This window comes from Spermophilus citellus (assembly GCF_964194105.1).
Source record: "Spermophilus citellus genome assembly, chromosome: X".
Classification (NCBI taxonomy): Eukaryota; Metazoa; Chordata; class Mammalia; order Rodentia; family Sciuridae; genus Spermophilus; species Spermophilus citellus.
The window spans coordinates 40,564,598-40,590,687 of record NC_138190.1 but is presented as its reverse complement, the minus strand read 5'-3'; the positions used below and the strand labels follow the sequence as shown (position 1 = coordinate 40,590,687).

The 26,090-nt window shown below is 37.6% G+C and overlaps 2 protein-coding genes across 11 annotated transcripts in view; one reads left to right on the top strand and one right to left on the bottom strand.

Annotated features, from left to right (window-relative positions):
- Nucleotides 1–1,159: 1,159 nt before the first annotated feature.
- LOC308639157 (PRELI domain containing protein 3B-like) lies at nt 1,160–11,736 on the bottom strand. 4 transcript variants are annotated; one of them, XM_081277238.1, is made up of 4 exons: nt 11,667–11,736; nt 9,152–9,239; nt 3,580–3,681; nt 1,160–2,628 (listed from the first exon to the last, which is right to left on the bottom strand). In XM_081277238.1, the coding sequence occupies exon 4, from the start codon at nt 2,512–2,514 to the stop codon at nt 1,930–1,932; it is 585 nt and encodes a 194-aa protein (XP_081133364.1). In that variant the 5' UTR covers nt 2,515–2,628; nt 3,580–3,681; nt 9,152–9,239; nt 11,667–11,736; the 3' UTR covers nt 1,160–1,929. The 4 variants fall into 4 exon arrangements, with proteins under 4 accessions (XP_081133364.1, XP_081133363.1, XP_081133362.1 ...); XM_081277237.1 differs by having other exon boundaries at nt 9,152–9,243; nt 11,667–11,732; XM_081277236.1 differs by lacking the exon at nt 3,580–3,681 and having other exon boundaries at nt 1,161–2,628.
- ZNF41 (zinc finger protein 41) overlaps nt 11,575–26,090 on the top strand; it is a 61,702-nt gene continuing 47,186 nt past the window's right edge. For 2 of the 7 annotated variants that reach the window (XM_081277219.1, XM_081277214.1), the window contains exon 1: nt 12,246–12,375. Coding sequence is in view for 1 of the 7 variants with exons in the window: in XM_081277218.1 (XP_081133344.1) it covers nt 12,358–12,375 (18 nt within the window). In the remaining 6 variants the exon portion in view is untranslated. Of the gene's footprint in view, nt 11,635–12,015; nt 12,150–12,237; nt 12,376–19,361; nt 19,395–24,887; nt 25,084–26,090 lie in introns of those variants that run through there. The other 5 variants (XM_081277217.1, XM_081277216.1, XM_081277218.1 and 2 more) reach the window with 5 other exon arrangements.

The following is a 26,090-nucleotide window of genomic DNA, read 5'->3' as shown; positions in this document are numbered from 1 at the left end:
AACAGCTGTTCTGTTTAAGTTTTCTGTTTAAGAGTGCTGCGAAACTCAGGTAATGACTTTATTTTTTTAGTTAACATAACCAGCCCACGGTACAGCATGCTAAATCATAAAGTCCAAGTCCAAGGAAGGTAATATCTTTACTAAGTTACAAAACTTTGGCAAATAAACACAGTACTCTATAATACAATAAAATATTATTTATGTTGGAGTCATATATTAGACTTAGTGATGATTTTTACTCCAAAAATATCATTTAAATACCAAATAAAAACACTGTGGTTTTTAGCAGAGCAAGTTATTTTATACAATTTAATGTTTTTTTTTAAATTTTTATTGTTGGTTGTTCAAAACATTACATAGTTCTTGACATATCATCACATCGGTTACACATCCACTGTTTTACATATTGCTATACTAGTTTCAGTTGTATTCTGCTGCCTTTCCTATCCTCTACTATCTCCCATCCCCTCCCCTCCCATCTTCTCTCTCTACCCTATCTACTGTAATTCATTTCTCCCCCTTGTTTTTTCCCCCTTTCCCCTCACTTCCTCTTGTATGTAATTTTGTATAACTATGAGGGTCTCCTTTCATTTCCATGCAATTTCCCTTCTCTTTCCTTTTCCCTCCCACCTCTCACCCCTGTTTAATGTTAATCTTCTTCTCATGCTCTTCCTCCCAACTCTGTTCTTAGTTACTCTCCTTATATCAAAGAAGACATTTGGCATTTGTTTTTTAGGGATTGGCTAGCTTCACTTAGCATAATCTGCTCTAATGCCATCCATTTCCCTGCAAATTCTATGATTTTGTCATTTTTTAATGCAGAGTAATACTCCATTGTGTATAAATGCCACATTTTTTTATCCATTCGTCTATTGAAGGGCATCTAGGTTGGTTCCACAGTCTTGCTATTGTGAATTGTGCTGCTATGAACATCGATGTAGCAGTGTCCCTGTAGCATGCTCTTTTTAGGTCTTAGGGAATAGACCGAGAAGGGGAATAGCTGGGTCAAATGGTGGTTCCATTCCCAGCTTTCCAAGAAATCTCCATAATGCTTTCCAAATTGGCTGCACCAATTTGCAGTCCCACCAGCAATGTACAAGTGTACCCTTTTCCCCACAGCCTCGCTAGCACTTGTTGTTGTTTGACTTCATAGTGGCTGCCAATCTTACTGGAGTGAGATGATATCTTAGGGTGGTTTTGATTTGCATTTCTCTGACTGCTAGAGATGGTGAGCATTTTTTCATGTACTTGTTGATTGATTGTATATCCTCCTCTGAGAAGTGTCTGTTCAGGTCCTTGGCCCATTTGTTGATTGGGTTATTTGTTATCTTATTGTCTAATTTTTTGAGTTCTTTGTATACTCTGGATATTAGGGCTCTATCTGAAGTGTGAGGAGTAAAGATTTGTTCCCAGGATGTAGGCTCCCTATTTACCTCTCTTATTGTTTCAATTTAATGTTTTTTAAAACTATACAAATTCTCAATTTAGAATCAGTTCCCCCATGCAGGCTGTGTGAGTCTGTATTAGCAAGGTGACTGTGTGTATATGAGGAGAGGCTCTGCTTGCTTGGCTCTGGGGTTGGTCCAAAATCAGGTACAGTTCCAATGCCTGAAAAGTGTTAAAATTCTATTTTAAGGAGACTCAATGTCAATACCCATTTCTCCCGAGTACTTTAAAAAATATCGTTAAATTTCACATAAATACTAGAACCCTAGAAATTAGTCATTTCAAGCCACAATAACCTCAGATGATCCCTTGGATTTTAGAAGCCCTGTATCTTTTTGTTTTGATCAAAAGTCACATAGCCTTACTACAGATTATTAGAAAAAAAAATTCTACCTAAAATACAGTTGTACTTTTTAAATAACAAATAAATACACTGTCTGCTTGGAGAGAGACCTGGGGATTTGATATTCTATACTGACTTTATCATTTTTCTACAAATGCCGCCACCACCATTGGTGTCCTTATGCTTCCTCTTGCTGAAGCCATCAACTCTTCAATCTCAGCATTTAATTTATGTATTACCCATTCCATTGCTTCTCGGCCTTTACTAGCATTAGAAGATATCGTGGTTGCCATCAGTCCTTCTAGGTAACTGCTAAGGATGAATCCCTGCCCAGAGATGATGGCTTCCTGAGTCAAAATAGTCTTTTCTGGGTCTAGAGGATGTGGTTTGTAGATAAGTCTCTCATCCCCTGAAACCATATTTGTAAAGGAAATATTAGTTGATTTAAGCTCCATTGTTTTCTCTACAGGATCAACTACAGAATGTTCTTGCACATATGTTTTGGTTCTTGCTGAACCAATAAGAGACTTCACAATGGAAGGCAGTCCCCACTCTGTGCTAAGAAGTCTGTGGCTGTGCAGCCTTCCAGAGGGATCTACATGCCTGTCTAGCACATCAACCCCAACCACACTCGGGTTCATAGGGTTTGGGTATTTCTGCATTGCAGCTGTTGTAACATTTTCCCATAGGTGGTCGAAGACATGCTCCGAGGTCCAGATCTTCATGCTGCCTGCGGTTTGAGTCCTATCCGGAGATTCTGGGGGACAATGAGGCACTGAGGCACACTATCCAGGCCAATCCGCGCCCAGCAGCCGCACAGCGAGCGGGCAAGAATAAAGCTTTAAATAAGTAAAAAAATTAAAGTTATGTGTCATTTACTAGAAATATATTGAAAATAAAGAGGCAAAAGTAGTCAGGTAAATGCATGAAAAATAAAAGCAGGTCTGGTAATATAATGTTCAAGCTGAAATCCAAGGCTAAAAGCACCCAACAGATAAAAATACATATTGCATAGTAATAAAGTACACATTAGATGAATTAGATGTAATACACATAAACCTTTATGCAATCATCAGCAAAAATTCATGAAAATGTAATAAAATCTTATCATCTTAATTTATACTGGGAGAGTATACCTTTTTCAGAATATGTTAGATCATGTTAATAAAACAATTAAAGATAAACAAGATGAAAACTGACCCTGTTTTAAACTAAAAATGAAAAGGGGTGGGGATGTGCTTCAGTGGTAAAGTGCCACTTTATCAGTGGTGTTTTGAGCTCTTTATATATTCTGGAAATTAATGCCGTATCTAAGGTTCAGGTTGTACAGATTTTCTCCCATTCTATAGGCTTTCTTCATGCTCTTAATTGTTTCTTTTGCTGTGAAGAATCTTTAGTTTGATGCTATCCCATTTATTTATTTTTTATTTTATTTCTTGTGCTTTAGGAGTTTTGCTCAGGAAGTCAGATCCTGTGCCAATATCATATCAGTATTTTAAAAAGTTGTCTTGGGCTGGGGATGTGGCTCAAGTGGTAGCGCGCTCACCTGGCATGCGTGCGGCCCGGGTTCGATCCTCAGCACCACATACCAACAAAGATGTTGTGTCTGCCGAGAACTAAAAAATAAATATTAAAAAAAAATTCTCTCTCTCTCTCTCTCTCTCTCTCTCTCTCTCTCTCTCTCTCTCTCTCTCTCTCCCCCCTCTCTCACTCTTTAAAAAAAAAAAGTTGTCTTGGCCATACCCCAGACCAATATCAAAAGCCCTCAAGCCTGGCCTGGTGGTACTTACCTGTATTCCAGCTACCTGGGAGACTGAGGCAGGAGGCTTGCTTAAGTCCAAGAGTTCAGTAGTAAAGTACTTGCTGAGTATGCACAAGCCCTGGCTTCAATCCTCAGCACAGCAAAAACAAATAAATACTCTATGACATCATCTTTATTCAGATATAAGTGTATGTCAGTTGCAACTCATTTTCCAAAACTACTTTCCTTCTATTTTAAAGATTCTGTTACTATTCTCTTGAACATTCCGAGTTAGGAAAAATAAGCATATTATATAGTAAATGCTTTTATGTCTAAAATTGTGTTACTTATGCTCTGACAGAAGAATGATATCTAGCCAGAGTGAGTTTTAAATTCTTGGATCTCAGTTCTCAATAATCTGTAGATGTTTTCTTCTAAATGACTTCTAGTGTTGCCATACAAAGTCAAGTGGCTCTGTAATCCCCTTTTGTTGCAAAAAACATGTTGTTTCTGCCTGAAAGTGTTTTAAGTTTTTATCATTTAAGTTCAACACCAATCCAAATTTGGGGTTGATTGTTTGGGTTCTTCTGGGAGTCAAAGATTGGGGGATTTCTGTGGGGGAGGAGCAATGAGTTAGGATCCAACAGAATTGGATAATCCAGAGCCTATATCTGCCATTCATTTGGGGGTAATAAGTGACAAGTGGGGAGAATCCTAGAAGGGAACAACTGGAGACATATATGGTTAAGTGGTTGGGACCTCTGTAGAAATTTCTGAGATTTAATAAGAATTAGAGATCTAAGTATCTAAAGTCATTGATTCAGTCCATGAGTTTATTGATTAGGGCACTAAGGTGATGAATGATCAATTACAAGCCTGAGATCATCGAGGAATTACAAGTCTTTGGGAATCATTTTGGGGTGGATCAATAGGAGTCATGGCTTGGGGCCTGTGCACAGTGGTAAAGTGCCCCTAGGTTCAATCCTGATACAAAAAAAAACCATTAAAATTATAATAAATTGGGGCTGGGGATGTGGCTCAAGCGGTAGCGCACTCGCCTGGCATGCGTGCGGCCTGGGTTCGATTCTCAGCACCACATACAAACAAAGATGTTGTGTCCGCCGATAACTAAAAAATAAATATTAAAAAAAATTATAATAAATAAGCTATTGATAACAGATATAAATTTTTTGTAACTTATAAGCCAATTATGTAATTTCTATTCTTATGCCCTTCCAGCATTAAAAAATGCATTCAATTGTCTAATTTTCCTTTAAAAAAATAATTGATACATTTTAAAAAGTAGAGCTTTGTAGATGGTAGCTATTCAGAAGGCTGAGGTAAGAGGATTGTAAATTCAAGGCCAGCCTAGGGAATTTAAGGAGACCCTGTCTTAAAAAATAAATAGGGCTGGGGATTCAGCTCAGTGGTAGAGCACATCTGGGTTCAATTCCCTCCACTGATAGGAGGAGCTTGTTTCATATATATATATATATATGACATAAAAGCACATATCCCCCAAAAGCTCATGTGTGAGACAATGCAAGAAAGTTTAGAACTGAAGTGATTGGGTTATAAGAGCCTTAATCTAATCAGTGCATTAATCCACTGAGAGGTTAAATAGGTGATAACTATAGGCAGGTAGGGTGTAGCTAGAGGAGGTAGAACATTTGGTACATGACTTTGGGGTTATATTTTGTCCCTGAGGAGTAGAGCTCTGTTTCCTGATTGCCATCTCTTGAGCTGCTTTCCTCCCCCATACTCTTCTGTCATGAGGTTCTGCTTCAGAGCAATGGAGTTGGCCACCTATGACTGAGAGCTCTAAAATCTTGAGCCACAAACAAACTTCCTCTCCTCTGCATTGTTTTTGCCAGGTCTTTTGGTCACAGCAATGAAAAAGCTGCCTAAAACTCCCCAATAATTCAAAAAATGAGGAGAGGGTTTTGCTAGTTGACATGCTTTAAAATTCAACAAAATCAAAAAATAATATATTACCAAAATATCCTAACCAGTTGTAAATTAAGGAACACTTTACCAAACTAATCAGTACTAAATGAGTCTACACTATATAAACTCTTACAGTCTGTAGAGAAAGATCCAAATTCATTGTATAAAAGACACTAAAATATACTGCTATAAAAAGAAGATGGAGATAATGTTTCACTAATATTGAAGCCAGTGAGTGGGTTAACTTGCTCTGAGCACTAGCAAATCTGTGTTTCATTGTTTCTGATTTGCCTTACTCCTCTATGCCTCAATCCCCACATAATTAACTGATAAATCCAACTTTGTCTGAAAAAAAAAATAGACACCACCAGTCATACAACCTCCTGAGTTAATCTTTCTTTAGGCTTCTAGGCATTTCTGGTGATCTGTGGATAACAACCAAACCATATCAAGGGAACTGATATCTCCAAAAATTAATAACCATTCTGGTGCTACCTAGCTATGGCAAAAACTACACTATCCAGAAACCCCATATAAGTTTTTGCACCTGTAACCCCCAGCAAGATGAAATTTGAGTGACCATCCTCCATATCCTACCTGCAGGTTTGTTGCCTATAAAGCTTTTTCTTCACCAGCTACTCTGTCTTTCAAGTCATTAGATTCATGTGGTGGTGAGGAAACCATACTGGTATCTTCTCGGCCAGTGATCAACAGGGTGACAAGAAAATAGGAAATTTGTCTACATTGAACTCTTTTGCAGAGACTCTTTTGCTGACAGTCCTAAAATCAGTCTGGGTGAAGATTCCTGGAGAGGCCCAGTTAAGACATTTCAGTGGAGAAAGGGATTGCCACTTCAGATGAATCCCAAAGACACATTGGACAGATCCAAACATATCATATTTTAAGATTCTTCTCATTCACAATATGAATGAAAAATTCTAAATAGAATAGCAGCAAATCAAATCCAGATGCACCTCAAGAGAGTAATATACCGTAAACACTAAGATGATTCCAGGAATGCTAATATGTTTTAATATGTGTAAGTCAATCAACATAATTTCGTATACAATAATTTCTTATACAAATACTTTAGAAATGTCATACAATGCTATCAATTAACATGAAAACATAAATTAATGTAAATATAATTATAATTAGTATAAAAAGCATAAATCAATATAAAAATATAATTAATATAAAAGGTATATAGTATAAAACTCAATAGCCATTGTATGCATGATAAAAACTGGAGATAAAATAGCAACAGAAGGAAACCATTTAAACTTGACAATGCCACCAGGTGCAGTGGTGCATACCTGTAAATCCCAGCTACTTGGGAGAATGAATCAGGAAGATGATGAATTTGACATTAACCTGGGAAACTTGGCAAGACTCTGTCTTAAAATTAAAAAAATTAAAAAGGACTGGTGATGTGGCTCAGTGGTTAAGTGCCCTGGGATTCAATCCCTGATACTAAAGAAAAAAATAAATATGAATAAATAAATAAAAGGGCTGGAGATGTAGTTTAGTTACAGAGTACCCCTGGGTTCAACTATAGTACCAAAAAAAAAAAAACCCAAAAGTTGACAATACCATCTTCCAAATATTTCCAGAAAACTTCATACTAAATGGTAGAAGGTTTAAATCAATTTCATTAACATGGGAAACAAAAGAGGGATGCTTTCTACCATATCTATTATCCAATATTATTTTGCATACTCTTTCTCTGCATTTTCCATACAACTTTCTGCAATGATGGACATGTTTCATATATAGCACCATCCAATACAGTAGCCATTGGCCATATGTGACTATTGAGCACTTGAAAAGTACCTAGGTGACTGAGACTCTGAATTTAAAAAAAGTTTTTTTGTGGTGCTCAGGATTGAACCTAGGGTCTTGTATAAGCTTAGGCAAGTGCTCTACCATTGAGTTCCATGCCCAGCCCTGAATTTTAAATTTTGTTTAGCTTAAATTTAAACAGTAGCCTTAGTGGCTACTGTACTGGACAGCTAATACCATGAAAAAAAGAATAAATAATATTATCAAATATCAGATAAAGAAAGAATATTATCTATATCTGATATGATTATATAGTTTGAAAACCTAGAAGCTGGAGATATAGCTCAGTGATAGAGTTCTTGCCTAGCCTGCATAGACCATAAGTTCAATCTCCAGCATCACATATACACAAAAGATAACCTAATAAACTATACTAAGAGGCTACCAGAATTGGTAGTTTTGAATCAGTACTAGATAGATGTTATAAAAATGATGCTTTTTCCTCTATACCAATAAGCAGATGGGATCAGCAAAAATAAGTCTTAACTATGACAAAAGATATTATAAATATCTAAAAATAAATTTAAACATGAGATGACAGATTTATACAAAAATATCATTGAGTCATATGATATAATCAGAGACACCAAATGTAGATACAAAGGCTTAATGTAATGAAAATATTAAATCTCCCCAAACTATTATATTGAAGTTATATAACTCCAATCAGAATTACAATAGTTTCATTTTGTTGTTTTTTGGGGGAGTGGGGTGGGGTGGGGATTAACATTCACTTTGAAATGTGATAAAATGATTTTAAACTTCAGAGACTTCCCAGAAAATAAAATTTCAAGAATAAAAATCCTTTGAAATGAAATAGATTAGAGAGATATTTTCCAGATTATGTTAATATTCCATATATGGTAAGATTCCACTGGTCACTTCCCCTATTTGTACAACCTCCCCTCCACTGATTTGATGTATCTCTGTTTACCTCCACTTACCCTATTTTTCAAAAGCCCTTTTCAGTTTGGTTTTGAAATGCTTGCAGATTTGTGAGATAGGAATGGTCTCTCTATTGCAAAAATCTCTTTCTAGTGAAAGTTTCTTCCTAAGTCTGTATTTGTATATATTTGACACAAAAAACAAAGTTTGATCTCATATTTCATACTATTCAACAGAGTATATTCCAATTAGATTAAAGGTTTCAGTGGAGAAAGCCAAAACAATCATTGAAATAAATGTTAAGACTATCTTTCTAGAAAGAACTACCTAGATAGAGAAGGTGAACCATGCAATATGGAATTAGAGAAGTCATAAAAGAAAGCTTAGACATTTCTGATCAGAAACTACATTTTTTCTAATTATTTATTAAAGGATACCTATAAATGCAAAGTACAGATAGGGTTGGGAAAAACTATTTCAATGTAACTGACAGAGTGTTAATATCACCAATGTGCAAAGGGCCTTCCAAAAATTGTTATGAGGGACTGGGGTTGTGGCTCAGTGGTAGAGCACTTTCCTAGCATGTGTGAGGCACTGGGTTCAATTCTCAGCACCACATATAAATAAATGAATAAAATAGAAGTCCATCAACAAAAAAAATTGATATGAAAAAGTCAAATTACCTTAAAGAAAATGGGAAAAAGGACATGAAAACTGGAAGAAGAGGGGAAAAACAGAAAAAAAGATTTGTAATTGTACAAGTAGTGAGAAAAATGCAAATTAAGTTGATTAAATATTAATAGCCCTTGAAATGGCAAAAATTAAAGAAAGCATCAACATCCAGTGCTGGAGGGAAATGGAAGGAAAATCTAAGCATATGTTCTAAGTTCACTTGTTTTAGTTGACTTTAAAAATTGCTAATTTTGGCCATGCATGGTGGTACACACCTGTAGTCCCAGCTACTCAGGAGGCTGAGGCAGGAAAATTTCTTGAGCCAAAGGAGTTCAAGTCCAGTCTGGGCAACATAGTGAGACTCTGCCTTAAAGGGGGTGGGGCAAAAACAATACCATTAATTTGGAGGTCACACAGCTGAGCAATATTTTATTAGTTTCCCACCAGTTTTGCTGTAGATTATTCCTTTGAAACTTGGGTCATGATGATAATGGTTGCTTAAATTACTATTCAGGGATTTGAAGGCTACTATTCTCAAAAGTACTGACTCCACTTGGGCCTGTGCTGGTGTCTTATGGGTGACTAAAACAGGGTCAAAATTGTGTAGCATCTCAACCTTCATATTATGTCTGTTTCTTTTGCTACCTTAAACTTGGATTCAGGCTGTTCAAATCTGCACACAGACATGTTAGTCATTTAGGCAATGTTTATCTGGAACTGGCAGCACAAAATTTATGTATATGAAACTTGCCCTAATCTTTCTTCCCCCCTCTAGACTGATCACACCAAGATGAGGATAATGAAGATATTTTCAAGGAACGCCATCACAAACTTGTTATTATGTGCATATCAATCACCATGTTTTACAACATCCCATTCAAGATCAACAGAGCAGTGCCTAGAAGTCTCCCCTAACCTAAGCCCCCTCCTTTCTCCCTTAACTGAGGATAAAAGGAGTTCAAAATTTATGCTGAGTTAAAATGGTTATTTTAGGATGCTATTTTACTGTCTTTTCAGTTTTGCTGGCTTATCAAATAAATCTTCTTTCTTGCCCCAACAACTTGTTCTCTGTTCATTGGGCCCCTTTTTGAGTTTCAAGTACACATTTGTAACAGTGGGACTGGGAAACATTACAGCCTTTGGGGGAAGGAATTTGGCTATATCTATTTAACAATAACACAGTACCTTTACCAGCATTTAATAATAAAACTTCAAAATATAAGAAGCACAAATTGATTGGCACAATGAAAACCTGGCATCAACAATACAGTGGAAGATTCTCATTCTCTTTCCCCCTTCTCTGTAACTCATGATTAACAAGCAGAAGAAAATCATCAGGAAAAATATACATATTTTATACACCCCGACTAATAAGTTTTAACTAATAGACACACAGAGTACACTAAACCCAACAATTGGATGATGGTGTTCTCAATCAAAATATGAAAGTTTTGAAAACTGGCCAGGTAATTGAGACTTTGGGCAAGTTTCATCAGGTTTCAGACTTGACATCACTCAAAGAGCATTCTGAGGCCACAAAGCAATTGGGTTAGAAATCACTGACATAAGGATCAACTTTCTGTTTGGTAAAATGAAATTGTGTCAGGAAACTAACATTTTCTACACTCCCTCTACATGCTTTCTTTGAGACATCAATTCTGAGAAAAAAAGCACAACAGAATGAGCAAGCTCAAATCTTGAAAGGCTCCTTTGGGCAGCATTTCTACCCCAGTGGACCAAATCCCAGGTAAGGTGCAGCCAGCACTCAGTCGTCTTTGTTTCCTTTCTCTAAAACTCTGCTCATTCCCCCTGGTTCCAGGGGACACCCCTGGCGCCCAATATAAAAAGCACCCATTCCTCTACCCTTTGAGTCTCAGAGGATTTTTGCAAGTTATTTTTAAAAATATGTATTTATTTATTTTTTACATACATGACAATAATGGAATGCCTTACACTCATTATTACCCATTTACAGCACAATTTTTCGTAACTCTGAATATAAAGTATGTTCACGCCAAAATTATGCCATTAATATACTCTTTTTTTTTGCATTACAATTCTTAATACACATATATACAACAGTTTTTCATATCTCTCTTTGTACACAAGGTATGTTGACACCAAATTCAAATCTTCTTACATATAGTTTGTATAATGATGATCATTACATTCCCCCTTCCTTGCCAATCCCCTTCCCTCTCCCTTTCCCTCCCACCCCCTCTTCCCTATCTAGAAATATTCTTCCCCCCATGCTCTCCTTCCGTTTGAGTCACCGGCTTTATATCAGAGAAAACATTGGGCATTTGTTTTGGGGGGGATTTTTGCAAGTTATAACAGTGGCTTTCTAAATAATTCAGGGATCAAAAGGGAGTTATTGGATCCTCAGATAATTCAGACTCAGTGTTCATGACAGTATAAGGACATCAGAAAGGAGTTTGAAAGCGGGCTAAGATACGCCACTACGGATGTCACCCACATCCCCTTGCTCCCTCCACAGATCCACAGTTCCCAGCGCGGAATCACAACACCCGGCGCCCACAGAGGTTAAACTTTGGCTGCCGGCGACTTCCGCTTCCTGGCCTAAGTCTGACACGTACGACCCCCCCATCCCACCCCCGCCAACACACACACACACACACACACACACACACACACACACACGCCTCAGGCAACTATACAAGTGTAGTGACCGCCGAGACGCTGCAGGCAACCGGCCCTTTCTGAGACCGGAGTCAGTTTCTGACACAGACACCACCAGGTGGGCTCGGAAGGGCGCAGGGGTTCGGTTACCCGGGTAGAAGCGGGCACAGAGGAAAGGCTGCCAGGTCCCTCAGAGAAGTTTGGCGGGGGCGGGGGCGGGGAAGGGGCAGGTCAGCCTCCCGGCCCGCGGAGGGGAGGGGAGGTGCTGGTGCTAGGCGACGCTTAAAGGAGCCCAGGCTTCCGGTGGGTAGGGGGACAACCAAGGCTTTGGTACTCTGATGGCTAAGGTGAAGCGGTCTCTGACGCAACTAACTCCTATAGGCTGCGGCGGAGGGAAGGGAACCCCGGTGGTACAGTCCCCGACCTTCGCCTTGGCCCCCGAGAAATTGCACTGGGAAAGATAGGGTGGGAAAGCGCGGCCTCCGTGGCCGAAGCGACCAGCCGTCCAAGATGGCGGCTCCCATAGAGGCAATCCCAAGGGGACAGCCATGTTCCTCGCCTGACAGTCACTGAAGAAAATTGGAAAGCCCGCCTCTCCTCCGACACTCACGCACACTCACGCACCGATGCCGTGTAAGTGCGCAGGGTGTAATTGTGGGCCACTGGAGCAGTGGCTGCTTCGAAGCTGACAGTGAGCATGTGCAGAACAAGTCCAGAAACTCAAGGGTCCCTCAAAACAGTTTCAAGCCTTAAGAGTGCAGGAGGTTAACAGGCAGATTAAAGGCCAGTTAAACATCGAGATGAGATTATTACAAGGGTGTGATGACCAGATTTCCTATCAATGATGGTACTCTGTAGGGTGAGTGATGGGGCTTCTCTAAGGCCACTTATGGGGAGGTGCAGAGAGTGAGTGACTGGGATTTGTGGGATGAGTGATGGGAACCCTGGAGTGAGTGATGCAGGAGTCTCTGGTAAATTATGGGAGACCTGTGAGTGATGAGGAGTCCATGAGGGATCTCTGCGGGTTGAGTGGTAGAGATCATTGGGGTGTAGAATTGGGTTGATTGAGTGGGTGGCTAAGGTTTCTGTGGGATAAGGGAATGTTTATTTGGAACTATTTAATGGGGGCCTATGGAATTAGGTCCTCAGCTTCCAGGGGTCAATGACAGATCTTTATGTCTGAGTTGAGATTGTTTCAAAAACCTACTTTGACTTTGATTGCCCTTTTGTATCTTTGCTTTCTTAGTCATTAATTTTTGCCCTTGTCTTCATTATTTTGGGGATTTTGTTCTAATTGCATGTTTACTCATTACTGTTCAATCATTTTATAATTATAAACATCACGTATATGAACTGTCTACTAATAGTGCTCTCTACTACTGAGCTACGTTTATTTTTCTCTAAGAACACTTCAGCTACATGTGCAAGTCTTGCTATGTAGCATTTCCACCATAGTTTACTTCTAGTGTTTTCTAATTTGTTTTGATTTCTTCTTTGACCCCTGTTATTTAGATATGAGATTTTGATTTCCCAAAACTGTCATTTTGTCATTGGTTTCCAAATTGTAGTCAGAGACTGTCATTTGAGTGACTTTTAGGTGCAGGGATCAGTGTTTTTAAGTTCAAAACATACCACCAAATAATTTTCCAAAACTTGTAAAATTGAAATTCCCACCAGGAACATATGAAAGGGCTTATTTCAAGATCAGCTCTCACACTGAACATTGTTGCTTTTTTATTTTCCCAATTCTGAGAGGCAAACACAAAGGTATCTAGTTTACTTTGATATGCATTTTCCTGACAACTATTGCTTAAATATATTGAAATATGTTTAAATTTTTTCCTATCTTTTGTTTTTATTTCCTTCAAGTGATTTGTCTTTCTTATTAATTTGTGTTGTATTTACCTTCTGCCATTTATGATAGGTATATTTCTTTATCTCTTTATCTTGATTTTTGAAAGTTGTCCTCAGGTATAATCAGAAAAATGTTAAACTTGATCTGATTAGATGTATCTATCTTTTTTCTTTTCAGGTTCTGAGTTTCTTGTCTTGCATAATAGTTCTCATTTCATGCTTAAATATATGGCCTAAAGTTATTAAAATTTTTATTGTTTTAACTTTTAGAATTAAACTTTATTCTAACTGAAATTTATTCTAGTATGTGGCAGGAAGTGAGATCAGTTTGTATTTTTAATTTGGATAACCAGTTTGCCAGCACCAATCATTATACTCTTTTCTAACCCAGTTAAATGTTACTTCTGTCACACCAATTCTTAAATATATATTGCTTTCTTTTTTACTTTTTTTTAAATGGTACTGGGATTGAATGCAGAGATGCTGTCTACTACTGAGCTACATCCCCAGGCCTTTTTATTTTATTTTGAAGCAAGGTTTCACGAAATTTCCCAGGCTGGCCTCTAATTTATGATCCTCCTGCCTCAGCCTCCTGAGTCACTGGAATTACAGGCATACACCAACCTGCCTGGCTATATTGTTTTATTTTTGAACTCTAATTTGTTCTTCTGAAATATGTATTTATTCCCTTTTAAAGATTATATTGACTTTGGAAATAGTTTTGATGTCAAATAATGCTAGTTTTCTTCACTGTTCTTTAAGATTTTTTTAATCTTTGTTTTATTTATTTATTTATCTATTTGTTTACTTATTTATATGTGGTGCTAAGGGTCAAACCTGGTGCCTCACACATGCTAGGTAAGCGCTCTACCACTGTGCTACAACCCCTGCCCCTTCACTGTTCTTTTTTTGTTGTTTTGTTTTTTGTTGTTGTTGCTGGTTCTGAGGTTTTGAACCTAGGGGTTTTTATCACTGAGCTACATCTCCAGCCCTTTTTATTTTTGATTTTGAAATAGGGTCTTAGTAAATTGCTTAGGGCCTTACTAAATTGCTGAGGCTGGCCTTGAACTTGCAATCCTCCTGCATCAGCCTCTCAAATCACTGGAATTATAGGTTTATACCACCACACCTGGCTTTTGTTGTTTTCTTTAATATTCTTGAGCAATTATTCTTTTGTAAGAATGTTAAAACTATTTAATCTAGTTTCAAAAATAGTAATTGAAACTATAATATTTTATAGTTTTTTAAAAGGGTTAGCACCTTTTTTTTACTGAGTCAATCATTTTTTATTTATTTGTTTTTTTATTAGAGCATATCATGATTATCCATAGTAATTTGGTTCATTTTGACAAAATTACACATGCAAGGAATTTGATTTCAAGACCCACCCCCCTTTTCCTCCCCTCCTCCCTTCCCCTATTCTTCCTCCTCTACTCTATTAAACTTCCTTTTTTCTACATATACATAAAGTTTAAATTCCCTTTGGTATCTTTATATACGAATATAACATGATATATTGTCAAATTCATTCCATTTATCTTTCCCTTTCCCTTCTTTCCCCCCTCACTCTCACTTTCCTTCTACTCTACTACTTTTCCCTATAGCTTTATGGTATATGATCCCCTCCCCAACCACCTTCTTTCCATTATTTTTCTCTAGCTTCCACATATGAGAGAAAACATTTGACCCTCAATTATCTGAGTCTGACTTATTTCATTTAGCATGGTGTTCCTCAGTTCCATCCATTTACCAGCAAATGCCATTATTTCATTCTTTTTTTGTGGTGAGTAAAACTCCATTATGTATATATACCACATTTTCTTAATCATTTCATCTGTTGATGGGCATCTGGATTTATTCCATAATTTGGCTATTGTGAATTTCCTAGCACGTTTTTAAAAATGTTTCTTCTAAGATATTTTACCTTTGTATTTGTCATCATTGTGAATAGCGTATTTTTTCTATTTCCATAAAGTCTGTTGACTTTTGTAATTTTCTTATCCAATCCAATTATCAAATTCTTATATGAGCTGTAGTTGCTTTTTATACTGTCTTAATTTTCCTAGATAACATATCACATCAAATTAAAAATGATACTCTTCCTTTCAAATATCTATTCTGATCACCTTATCTTCTATTGCATTAGCTATAGCTTTCAGAACAATGTTGAGTAAAACTTGATAGAAGGTATTGCTATCTTATTGCTAAAGTTAATGAAAATAACTTGAGCATTTAAAAATATTTTTAGTTGTATATGTACAGAATGTTTTATTTATTTATTCTTATGTGAAGCTGAGGATCAAACTCAATGCCTCACACGTGCTAGGCAATCGCTCTACCACTGAGCCACAACCCCAGTTCAGTTGAACATTTTTATTTGGGAGTAAAGGGTGTTTGTTTATTCATTCATTCATTTAACAAACATTTATAGAGTACTTACCTCATGCCACACACCAAGTTTGAAACCCTGCGTGACCTCTTACTGGCTAAATGATGTTTTTCCCCAAACAACCTTACTGATATCATTCACTATCATAAAATTTACCCATTTAAAGCTGCAGTTTAGTGGGTTTTAGTATTTTCACCTTCAGACCAGCCATAGACAACCACTAATTTACTTCCTGTCTCTAAGTTTTGTACATTTTAGACACTGTATAATAATGCAACAATAAAATATGTGGTCTTTTATGACTGTCTTCTTTCACTTAGCATATTGTTTTCAAGGTTCATCCATGTTATAGGATGTATCAGTACTTTATTCATTTTATTTATTTTTATTATGGTAAGAACACTTAAAGTGAAATCTACTGAAATCTACCTTTTTGTAAAATTTTAAGTGCCCCATACAATACTGTTAACTATAGGGACAATGTTGTATAGCAGGTTTTTAGAACTTATTCATCTTGTATAACTGAAACTTTAGTTCCATTGCTATTATTTGGATATGGTGTGAATGTGTCCCCCAAGGTTTATGTGCCTGGAAGCTTGGTCCTCAGTGTGGTAGTATTGAGATAGTAGAACCTTTAGAAGGTGGGGCCTAGTGAATGATAATTAGGTCATTCGTGGGGTACTACCCTCAGAAAGAGTTAATATAGTTCTTGAGGGACCTCAGTTCCCATAAGAACAAGTTGATATAAAAGATCAAGCCTGGCCCCTGAATCCCTCTGGCTTCCTGTCTCGACATGTGAACTCCTTCTGCATGGACTCACACAATTGTGATGCCATCTGTCATGAGGCCCTCACTAGAAGCCATACTGATGGTGCTACCTGATCTTGGAATTTCAGCCTCCAAAACTGTGAGCTGAATAAGACTTTTTTGTTTATATGTTCTCCAGCCTTGGGTATTTTGTTATCATAACAGAAAATGGACTAAGATACCTATTGTACAGCAACTCCCTATTTTGTCCTCCTCTCAGTCCTTGATGACCACCATTCTATTGTTTCCATGAGTTTGACTATTTTAGAATTACAGTCTCCCTCAGTATCTAGAGGGATTGATTCTAGGACCTCCTGCAGATACCAACATCCTGAGATGCCTAAGTCCCTTATTGTTTTATTCAGCTTTTTCACTGCTGTGACTAAAGGACCCAGCCAGAACAATTGTACAGGAGAAAAGGTTTATTTAAGGGCTCACAGTTTCAGAGGTCTTGGCTCACAGAAAGCCAGCTCCATTCCTTGGGGCTCAAGGTAAGACAGAATATCATGGAAGAAGAGTGTGGCAAAGGGAAGCAGCTCACGTAGTGATCAGAAAACAGAGAGGGATTCCATTCTCCAGATACAAAATATATACCCCATAGTTACGCCCCCCAATGAAACACTAGCCAGCCACACCCCACCTGCCTCCAGTTACCACTCAGTTAATCCCATCAGGAATTAGTTCACTGATTGTGTTAAAACTGTCACAACCCAATCATTTCTCCTCCAAACCTTCTTGCATTGTCTCACACGTGAGCTTTTGGGAGACACCTCACATCCAAACCAAAACACTTATATAAATTGCATAGTGTTTGCATATAATGTTCACAGTCCTCCTGTATACTTTAAATCATCTCTAGATTATTTATAATACCTAATACAATGTAAATGCTATATAAGAAGTTGTTATACTATATTGTTTAAAAAATGATGACAAGAAAAGAATCTTTGTACATGTTCAGAATTATTTCTACTTTTTACCTATTATAAATAATGCTGCTCTGAGCATTTGTTTACAAGTATTTGTATACACTTTTGTTTTGGATGGATACGCAGAAATGAACTTTTTGGTGTAGGGGAGTGAGACAGAATTTTACCTCTTATTTTCTAGGATTTCTTTTTGCCTATTCTTGAGAATTAAAATGACATAAGACAAGCAGGGGGAACACATACAGATCTACTAAATGTAAGTTTTACAGTGCATAGGAACTATCATGAAGAAATGATGATCTGTGTGAATGTAAAAAATATGTAACAGGGAATCTCACTATTCTAATGTACCATAATATAATTATAATGTACCAATTAAAAACTGAAGACAGGGGCTGGGGATGTAACTTAGTGATGGGATACTTACCTAGCATGCAGAGACCTTGGGGTCAATCCCCAGCACTGAAAATAAAATACTCAAACAAGTAGTTAGTGTTAATCACTTATATACTCTGTTGGACAAAGAATAAATTGTGAAAAAGCAATGAAATTATGTGGGGAATCTTTTTTTTAAAGAGAGAGAGAATTATAATATTTTATTTTTTAGTTTTTTTTTTTCCGGTGGACACAACATCTTTGTATGTGGTGCTGAGGATCGAACCCGGGCCGCACACATGCCAGGAGAGCACGCTACCACTTGAGCCACATCTCCAGCCCCAAATGTGGGGAATCTTAAAACAAACAATTATTTTAATAAACTCTACAGATTCTCTGTTTTTTTTTTTTTTTTTTTTTTTGGTACTGAGGATTGAACTCAGGGGCACTCAACCACTGAGCCACTTCTCCAGCCCTATTTTATATTTTATTTAGAGACAGGGTCTCACTGAGTTTCTTAGTGCCTTGCTTTTGCTGAGGCTGGCTTTGAATTCTCCATCTTCCTGCCTCAGCCTCCCCAAGCCACTGGGATTACAGAGTTGTGCCACCCAGTGCGCCTCAAATTCTTGTCTTTGTTGTTAACAATATTGCTTTCCTTGGGGTAGATTCCCAGTTTTTACATGAAAATTTTATCCCATACTTTTTTTTTTAGTTGTCAATGACCTCTATTTTATTTATTTATATGTGGTGCTGAGGTTCGAACCCAGTGCCTCACACATGCTACGCAAGTGTTCTACCACTGAGCCACAACCCCAGCCCTTATCTCCTACATTTTAAGAAACAGAATGAAGGTCAGAATAATCTTGCACCTGCTATTTTTCAAGTGCCTTTAACTCAAAATAATCAATATGGCAGAAAGAGTATATGTGTGTGTGTGTGTGTGTGTGTGTGTGTGTGCTGAACCTCTGAACCTGAGGTCTTGAGCATGCAAGGCCAGAGTGGTATATTTTCAAGTCTTTCACTAAATCACATGGTACCTCTATGTTTAGAAGAGCTGCCAAACTATTTCCAAAATAGCTGTTCCAGTTTATATCCTATCAGCAATATATGATTATTCCAATTTGTTGCATCCTTGTCAAAACATGTTATTATCTTTTTTTATTCTTGTCATTCTACTAGATGTGAAATGATGTCTCCTTGTGATTCTGATTTACATTTCCCTAATGACTACTGATGCTGAGCATCTTTTCTTATACCTAGGGTCATTTGTTTATTATCTTTTTAAAAATTTATTTTGTAGTTTCAGGTGGACACAATATCTTTATTTTATTTATTTATTTTTTAATATTTATTTATTTATTAGTTATTGGCGGACACAACATCTTTGTTGGTATGTGGTGCTGAGGATCGAACCCGGGCCGCACGCATGCCAGGCGAGCGCGCTACCGCTTGAGCCACATCCCCAGCCCTTTATTTTATTTTTATGGGTATTGAGGATCAAACCCAGCGCCCAGCACATGCCAGGTGAGCGCGCTACCGCTTGACCCACATCCCCAGCCCCTGTTTATTATCTTAAAGAGAAATTTCTGTTCAAATAATTTGTTTTAAAATTTAGTTATTTGTATTATTGAGTTGTAAGTGTTCTTTAATATATTCTTGATACAAGTCCCTTATGCAATTTGTATTTTTTGTGCCATCCTTTGCGTGTCATATAACCTTTTTTGTAATGATCCTGGGGATGGAAGCCAGGGCCTCATACATGCTAGTCATGTGCTTTACCACTGAGCTACATCCCCAGTCCTTTTGATTTTTTGTTTTGAGACAGGGTCTTGCTAAATTCCTTAAACTTATGATCCTCTTGCCTCAGCCTGTACAGTAGTGGGATTATAGGTGTATACTACCATACCCAGCTCTTTTCACTGTCTTTTTTTATTTTTTAGTTGTAGTTAGACATAATACCTTTATTTTATTTATTTATTTTTATGTGGTGCTGAGGATTGAACCAAGAGCTTCGCACGTGCTAGACGAATGCTTTACTGCTGAGCCACAACCTCAGCCCCCTTTTAACGTTCTTGATGGTGTCTTTGTGTTTTATGTTTGTATTTTAATTTGTATTTTTTAAAGAATGTCTTCTTAATTGTGTCAGAAACCTTTTAGATACTAATATTCTTATGGTTTTATCTCTTTAATTGATCATTGTATGATTTATATTGATATGCAGTATGAATCTATCCTTTACTTTTTAAAATTTTTAAATTTATTTTTAGGTGTAGATGGACACAACGCAATGCCTTTATTTTTATGTGGTGCTGAGGATCGAACCCGGGTCCTGCCTGTGCTAGGCGAGCGCTCTACCGCTGAGCCACAATCCCAGCCCCAAATCTATCCTTTTTTTTTGGAATAATTGTTTGGTAAAGGACAATTTTTATAGTGAGTCACAATTGGATTTGAGTTAGTAATATTTTATTTAAATTTTTTTTGCTATCATGAGACAATTATTCATTGTCTTCTTGTTTTGTGCCATATTTAACAATTGTTGGTATTAAGGTTAAGCCAGTTTTTTAAAGGAAATTGGAAATTTTTATCTTTGTGTTAAAATGGCATAGACATGGCCCTGTGGGGTGGCACATGCCTGTAATCCCAGGGGCTCTGGAGGCTGAGGCAGGAGAATCAGGTGTTCAAAGTCAGCCTTAGCAATTTATTGAGGCCCTAAGCAACTTAATGAGACTGTCTCCAGATAAAATTTTAAAAGAGGCTAGGGATGTGGATCAGTAGTTGAGTGCCTCTGAGTTCAACCCCTGGAACCTCCCCTCCAAAAATGGCATAGATACTATATTCTTTAAAGTTCAGTTATAAACACACTTAGAACTATTTTTTAAATATAAATTTTAACTATTTTTCTCTGATTACTGATCTTTGTAAATTTTTACTTTGGGAGAAATAATAAAGGTAATATATGTTTTCTAGGAATTTTATATTTTCATGGCACTATGCATAATGCTTCATTAATTTATTTTGATCACTTTCCCACCTATGGCAGTTGATCTTTTTTCATTCATAAAATTGAATGAATTTAGGTATGTACAAGTGCATGTGTGTATGTGTATATATCTTTTTAAAAAATATTTATTCTTAAGTTTTAGGTGGACACAATATCTTTATTTTACATTTATGTGGTGCTGAGGATCGAACCCAGTGCCTTGTGCATGCTAGGCAAGCACTCTACCACTGAGTCACAACCCCAGCCCCTCTTTCTCTTTCTCTTTATCACACTTCCCATGAACATTTTGTTGTCTTTTGTTAATTTCTTAGGTTTAATCGTTTATTTACCTTGACTTTTATTTTTAAATATAAAAAACATTCCAAACTATCATATCCTTTAAATATAGCTTTAGCTGTGTCTCAGAATTTGGTTTGAGTTCTGTAATTTTATTATAAAATTTCATCTTCAATCCTAATGTGTTTATGGTTTCCTTCTCCTCCTCCCCCTCCTCCTCCTCTTCTTCTTCCTCCCTTCCCCCTACCTTCTCTCTCTCTCTCTTTCTTTCTCTTTCCAGTGCTGGGGGTTAAACTCAGACCTCATGCATACTAGTCAAGCACTTTACCTCTGATCTATATTCCCATCCCCATTTCTTAATTGAAATCTGGATTTGGTAGTTTGGTTATCTTTTTATTGTATGTTTCTGATTTTCTAGAGTTATAGTCAATGCAGTCTGCCAAAATTCTAATTTTTAAAAGTTATCAAGATTTTTTCTTTGAGTCCAAGTCACCCTTTTTCTAGGGATGGGGTCCAGGGATTGAACTCAGGGGCACTCAGCCACTGACTCACTTTCCCAGCCCTATTTTTTGTATTTTATTTACAGACAGGGTCTCACTGAGTTGCTTAGCACCTCAACTTTGCTGAGGCTGGCTTTGAACTCCCAATCCTACTGCCTCAGCCTCCTGAGCCACCAGGATTACAGAAGTGCACCACTGCACCGTTTGTCACCCGTTTTAAAAATGCTTATAAGCTATGCCATGAGTCTGAGAAGACTGTGCAATTGTCCCGTGATATCCATGAGGAATTGGTTCCAGGACCCCCTGTAGATACCAAAATTTGTCAATGCTGTGTCCCTTATATAAAATATATAATGGCCTAGTGTTTGTGTATAATGAATACACATCTCCAGTATACTTTCAATCATCTTTAGATGACTTTTAATACCTGATAAAATGTAAGTGCTATGTAAATAGTTGTTATACTGTATTATACATGTTCAATACAGACAGAACCACAGTTGGCATAGCTACATAATACGTGTCAACAACAAGGTAGCATTTTCTTTCTTCTTACACTTACAGATTGCTTTTGTAATCCACTTAACTCTCCACTTCATTCATGTGGTTTCAGTACAGTGCTTAGCATGCAGCAAATTCAAGTTTTACTTTTTGGAATAAAAAAAATACTTTAAATCCACATTTGGTTATATCTAGAATGCAGAGCCCACGGATATAGAGGAATGACTATATATTCAATAAATAAATTTATGTGTATTAAATCTAGCCTTATTGATTATATTTTTTCATATCCACTTTGGTTTTTCTTTTGTCTGCCTGTTACATCATACTACAGAAAAATACAATAAATTTGTCCAGCATAATTATGACTTTCTTAAACTTTTTTGTTGTTGCAGTACTCAGGATTGAACCTTGGACCTTGTGCATGCTAGGCAAGCATCAAAGTTTTTACTTTGAAATAATTGTTAGATTCATAGGAAGTTTCAACATAGTACAAAGACATCCTGTGAAACCTTTATCCGGTTATCCCCAGTGGTTGCATTTTACAATGTCATAATATAAAAATTTAGAATTTGACATTATTACAAGGTATGTGCATAGTTCTATGTAATTTTGTCGTGTGTAAATTTTTTAAATTACCCCCCAATCAAGATATAGGACTATCACTCTTTTAGAGTCTTTACCCCCACTATCATTCATTCAGCCACGCGACCAGCATGCTAGCTTCATAATAGAGGTTCGAAACATAGAAATTAACTAGTGAGTTCAAATTGAAGAGACATGACTCTCAATTTACCTTTTATGCCCAGCTCAGAGGCGGCTCCTCCCAGCTCCTGCCTCTAGCCACCTGACGCGGTAGCGAGGTTTACACAAGAGGCCAGCAAGAGAGAGAGAAACACGCCAGGGAGTGAGCTTTTATTGGGGAACAAAAATTTCAGAGGAAACTTCCATCTAATGAAGATCCAGGGGGGCAGCATTCCAAGGTCAGGGTCAGTGATTGGTTTTCAGGTCAGTGGTCAGGCACACCCCCACACGGACAAACCCTCGCACCTGGGACAGGGTGGGGAAGGCTCTGATACAGTGTGTCTAAGCACCTCACACCCAGCCAGGGAGGTAACTCAAATCACGTGCAAGAATGGCTTCCCACAATTCATAACTCCTGCCAACCAGTCATTTGCTCTTGCTTGCTCTCTTTCTCCTTCTCTCTCTCCCTACCCCCCCATCTTTCTTTTTTGGTACCAGGGATTGAACTCAGGGTGCTTAACCACTAAGCCATGTCCCCAGCCCTTTTTATTTTTTATTTTGAGACAGAGTCTCACTGAGTTGCGTAGGGCCTTGCTAAGTTGCTGAGACTGGCTTCGAACTTGTGATCCTCCTGCCTCAGTCTCTTGAGCTGCTGGGGTTACAGATGTGCACCATCATGTGTGACTGTTTATATTCTGTGTTTAAAATTTTGTCATTTTGAAAATGTTATATAAATGAAACCATACAGTATATGGCCTTTTTAAAAACATTTATTTATTTTAGTTATAGTTGGACACAATAACTTTATTTATTTATTTATTTATTTTCATGTGGTGCTGAGGATCAAATCCAGGGCCTTGCACCTGCTAGACAAGCACTCAACTATTGAGCCACAACCCCAGCCCAGTATATGACCTTTTGATCATTGTTTTTTCCCCACCTAGCAGAATGTCCTCAAAAACCATCCATATTTTATCCAATAACAATAGTTCATTTTTTAAATTGCTGAGTAGTGTTTCATTTTACAGATACCCTATAGTTTGTTTAACCATCACCTATTGAGGCTCATTATAGTTGTTTCCAGTTTGGTGCTGTTATAAATTATGCTGATACAGATGATCTTGTATAGTTTTCTATGTATACAAGAGATTTCATTTATCTGGGTGAATGCCCAGACAATTGCTGGGTCATGTCATAAGTATTTTTCTTAAAGAAACTGCCAAATAATTTCCAGAGTGGCTGTACCACTTTTCATTCCTCCTGGCAATGTATGAGAGGTCCAGTTTCTTTGCATTCTCTCCAGCATTTGGTAAATACCAGCAGTCAGAGAAAAGAAAATGAAATTTTCCAATTTAAAAGGTACCAGTTCTAAATGTGTTTATAGCCTAACTTTCTTTCTTCCTTCCTTTCTTTATTGTGGTACTAGAGATTGAATTCAGGGTTATTCTAACATTGAGTTACATCCCTAGCCCTTTTTATTTATTTATTTGTTATTTTGAGACCAGATCTCCCTAAATTGCCAAGACTAGCCTTGAAATTGAGATCATCATGCCTCAGCCTCCTGAGTCACTGGGATTATAGTCTTGGGCCACCTCCACCCTGGTTATTATTTTTTATTTTATTATTTTGTGGTACTGGAGATTAAACGCAGGGCCTCATGCATGCTCTACCTCTGATTTTCAACTTTACATAAGATAATGTTGCTGGGAGTGGGAGCACACACCTCTAATTTCAGCAACTTGGGAGGCTGAGGCAGTAGGATCACAAGTTTGAGGCCAGCCCCAGTAATTTAGTGAGGCCCTAAGCAACTTAGTGAGACTTTGTCTCAAAACAAAAAGTTAAAAAGGCTGGGGATGTAGCTTGGTGGAAAAGTGCCCCTGGGCATAACCCCTAGTACCAAAAACAAATAAACCCTTCTTGTAACGTAACTACATATAAGAAAGTGTACATATTTTTCATACTTATCTGATTTTATTGTTTTTTGGTTTAAGAGTTTAAGAATGGACCCCCACATATGTGATCACCAGTAGACACTAAAGAGCAGTGAGGAAAAGATGATCTTCATGGAAGAAATGAATCTTGACTCTAACACACAACACATCAAAATCCTTCCCAGATGGACAGTAGGTTGAAATGTGGAAGCTAAGACAATACAATTTTTTGAAGAAAACAAACACTTTATGACCCTAAGGTAGGCAAAGATTTCCAATGAAGAAATGAGTACCAAATATAAAAGAAAGAATGATAAATAATATTTCTGCCCAATACTTTGTTTCACATCTTTGACATTTTGTTTTAGATGTATTAAATTAACTGTACATATTAATGAGGTTCAGTGTGATATTTCCATACATGCATACAATGCCCATTGATCATATCCAACCACCCTTCTTCCATGGTCCCCCCACACATTTTCCAATCCCTAGTAATCATTCTTTTACTTTCAGATCAACTCTTTTTGGTTTCAACAAATGAGAGAGAACTTGGGGTACTTGACTTATTTCACTTAATATAATGTCCTTTAGATCCATCTGTGGGGAGCCATTCTGACACGTGATTGGGTGACTCCCGTTAAGGGCCTGAGGCACTCTGGCTGTGTCGGAGTTATCCCGACCCTTTCCTGATGAGAGAGCCCATCCGTGTGGGGGTGTGCGTAACCACTGACCCTGGAGACCCAATCACTGACCCTGACCTTGGAGTGCAGCCCCCCCTCAACCTTCATTGGATGGAATTCTCCCCTGAATCTCTTGTTTCCCCCAAATAAAAGGCTGATCCCCGGCGTGTTCGCTCTCTCTCTCTCCTGCTAGCCCAGAGTAATCCTCGCTGCCCTGCTGAGCGGCTGGAGGCAGGGAAACAGGGAGACCGAGCCGTCTCGGACCTAGCATTAAAATAAGGTACTGTCTGTGTGTTTTATTTTGATCTCTTCTAACTAACTGAATGCCAGAACCTCATTAATGAAACCACTGCGCAGGCCGCGTGGTAGAATTGGCGCCCAAGAGGGGGGCATTCTGAATTAGTTAGATTGAGTGGGAGCGCGCGCTAAAAAGATTAAGGGAAAGAAATAAAGAGAAAGGAAGATAAGGAAATAGAAATAAAGAAATAAAGAGGAAATAAAGAAAATAAGAAATAAGAGAAAGGAAAAAGTGACATTTGAGTCACAAAAGTACCAGGAAATATTGAAGGAAAGAGACGTTAATT

Coding starts and splice junctions, on each gene's coding strand:
- LOC308639157 (XM_081277238.1), bottom strand. CDS start 2,514: ATGAAGATCTGGACCTCGGAGCATGTCTTCGACCACCTATGGGAAAAT.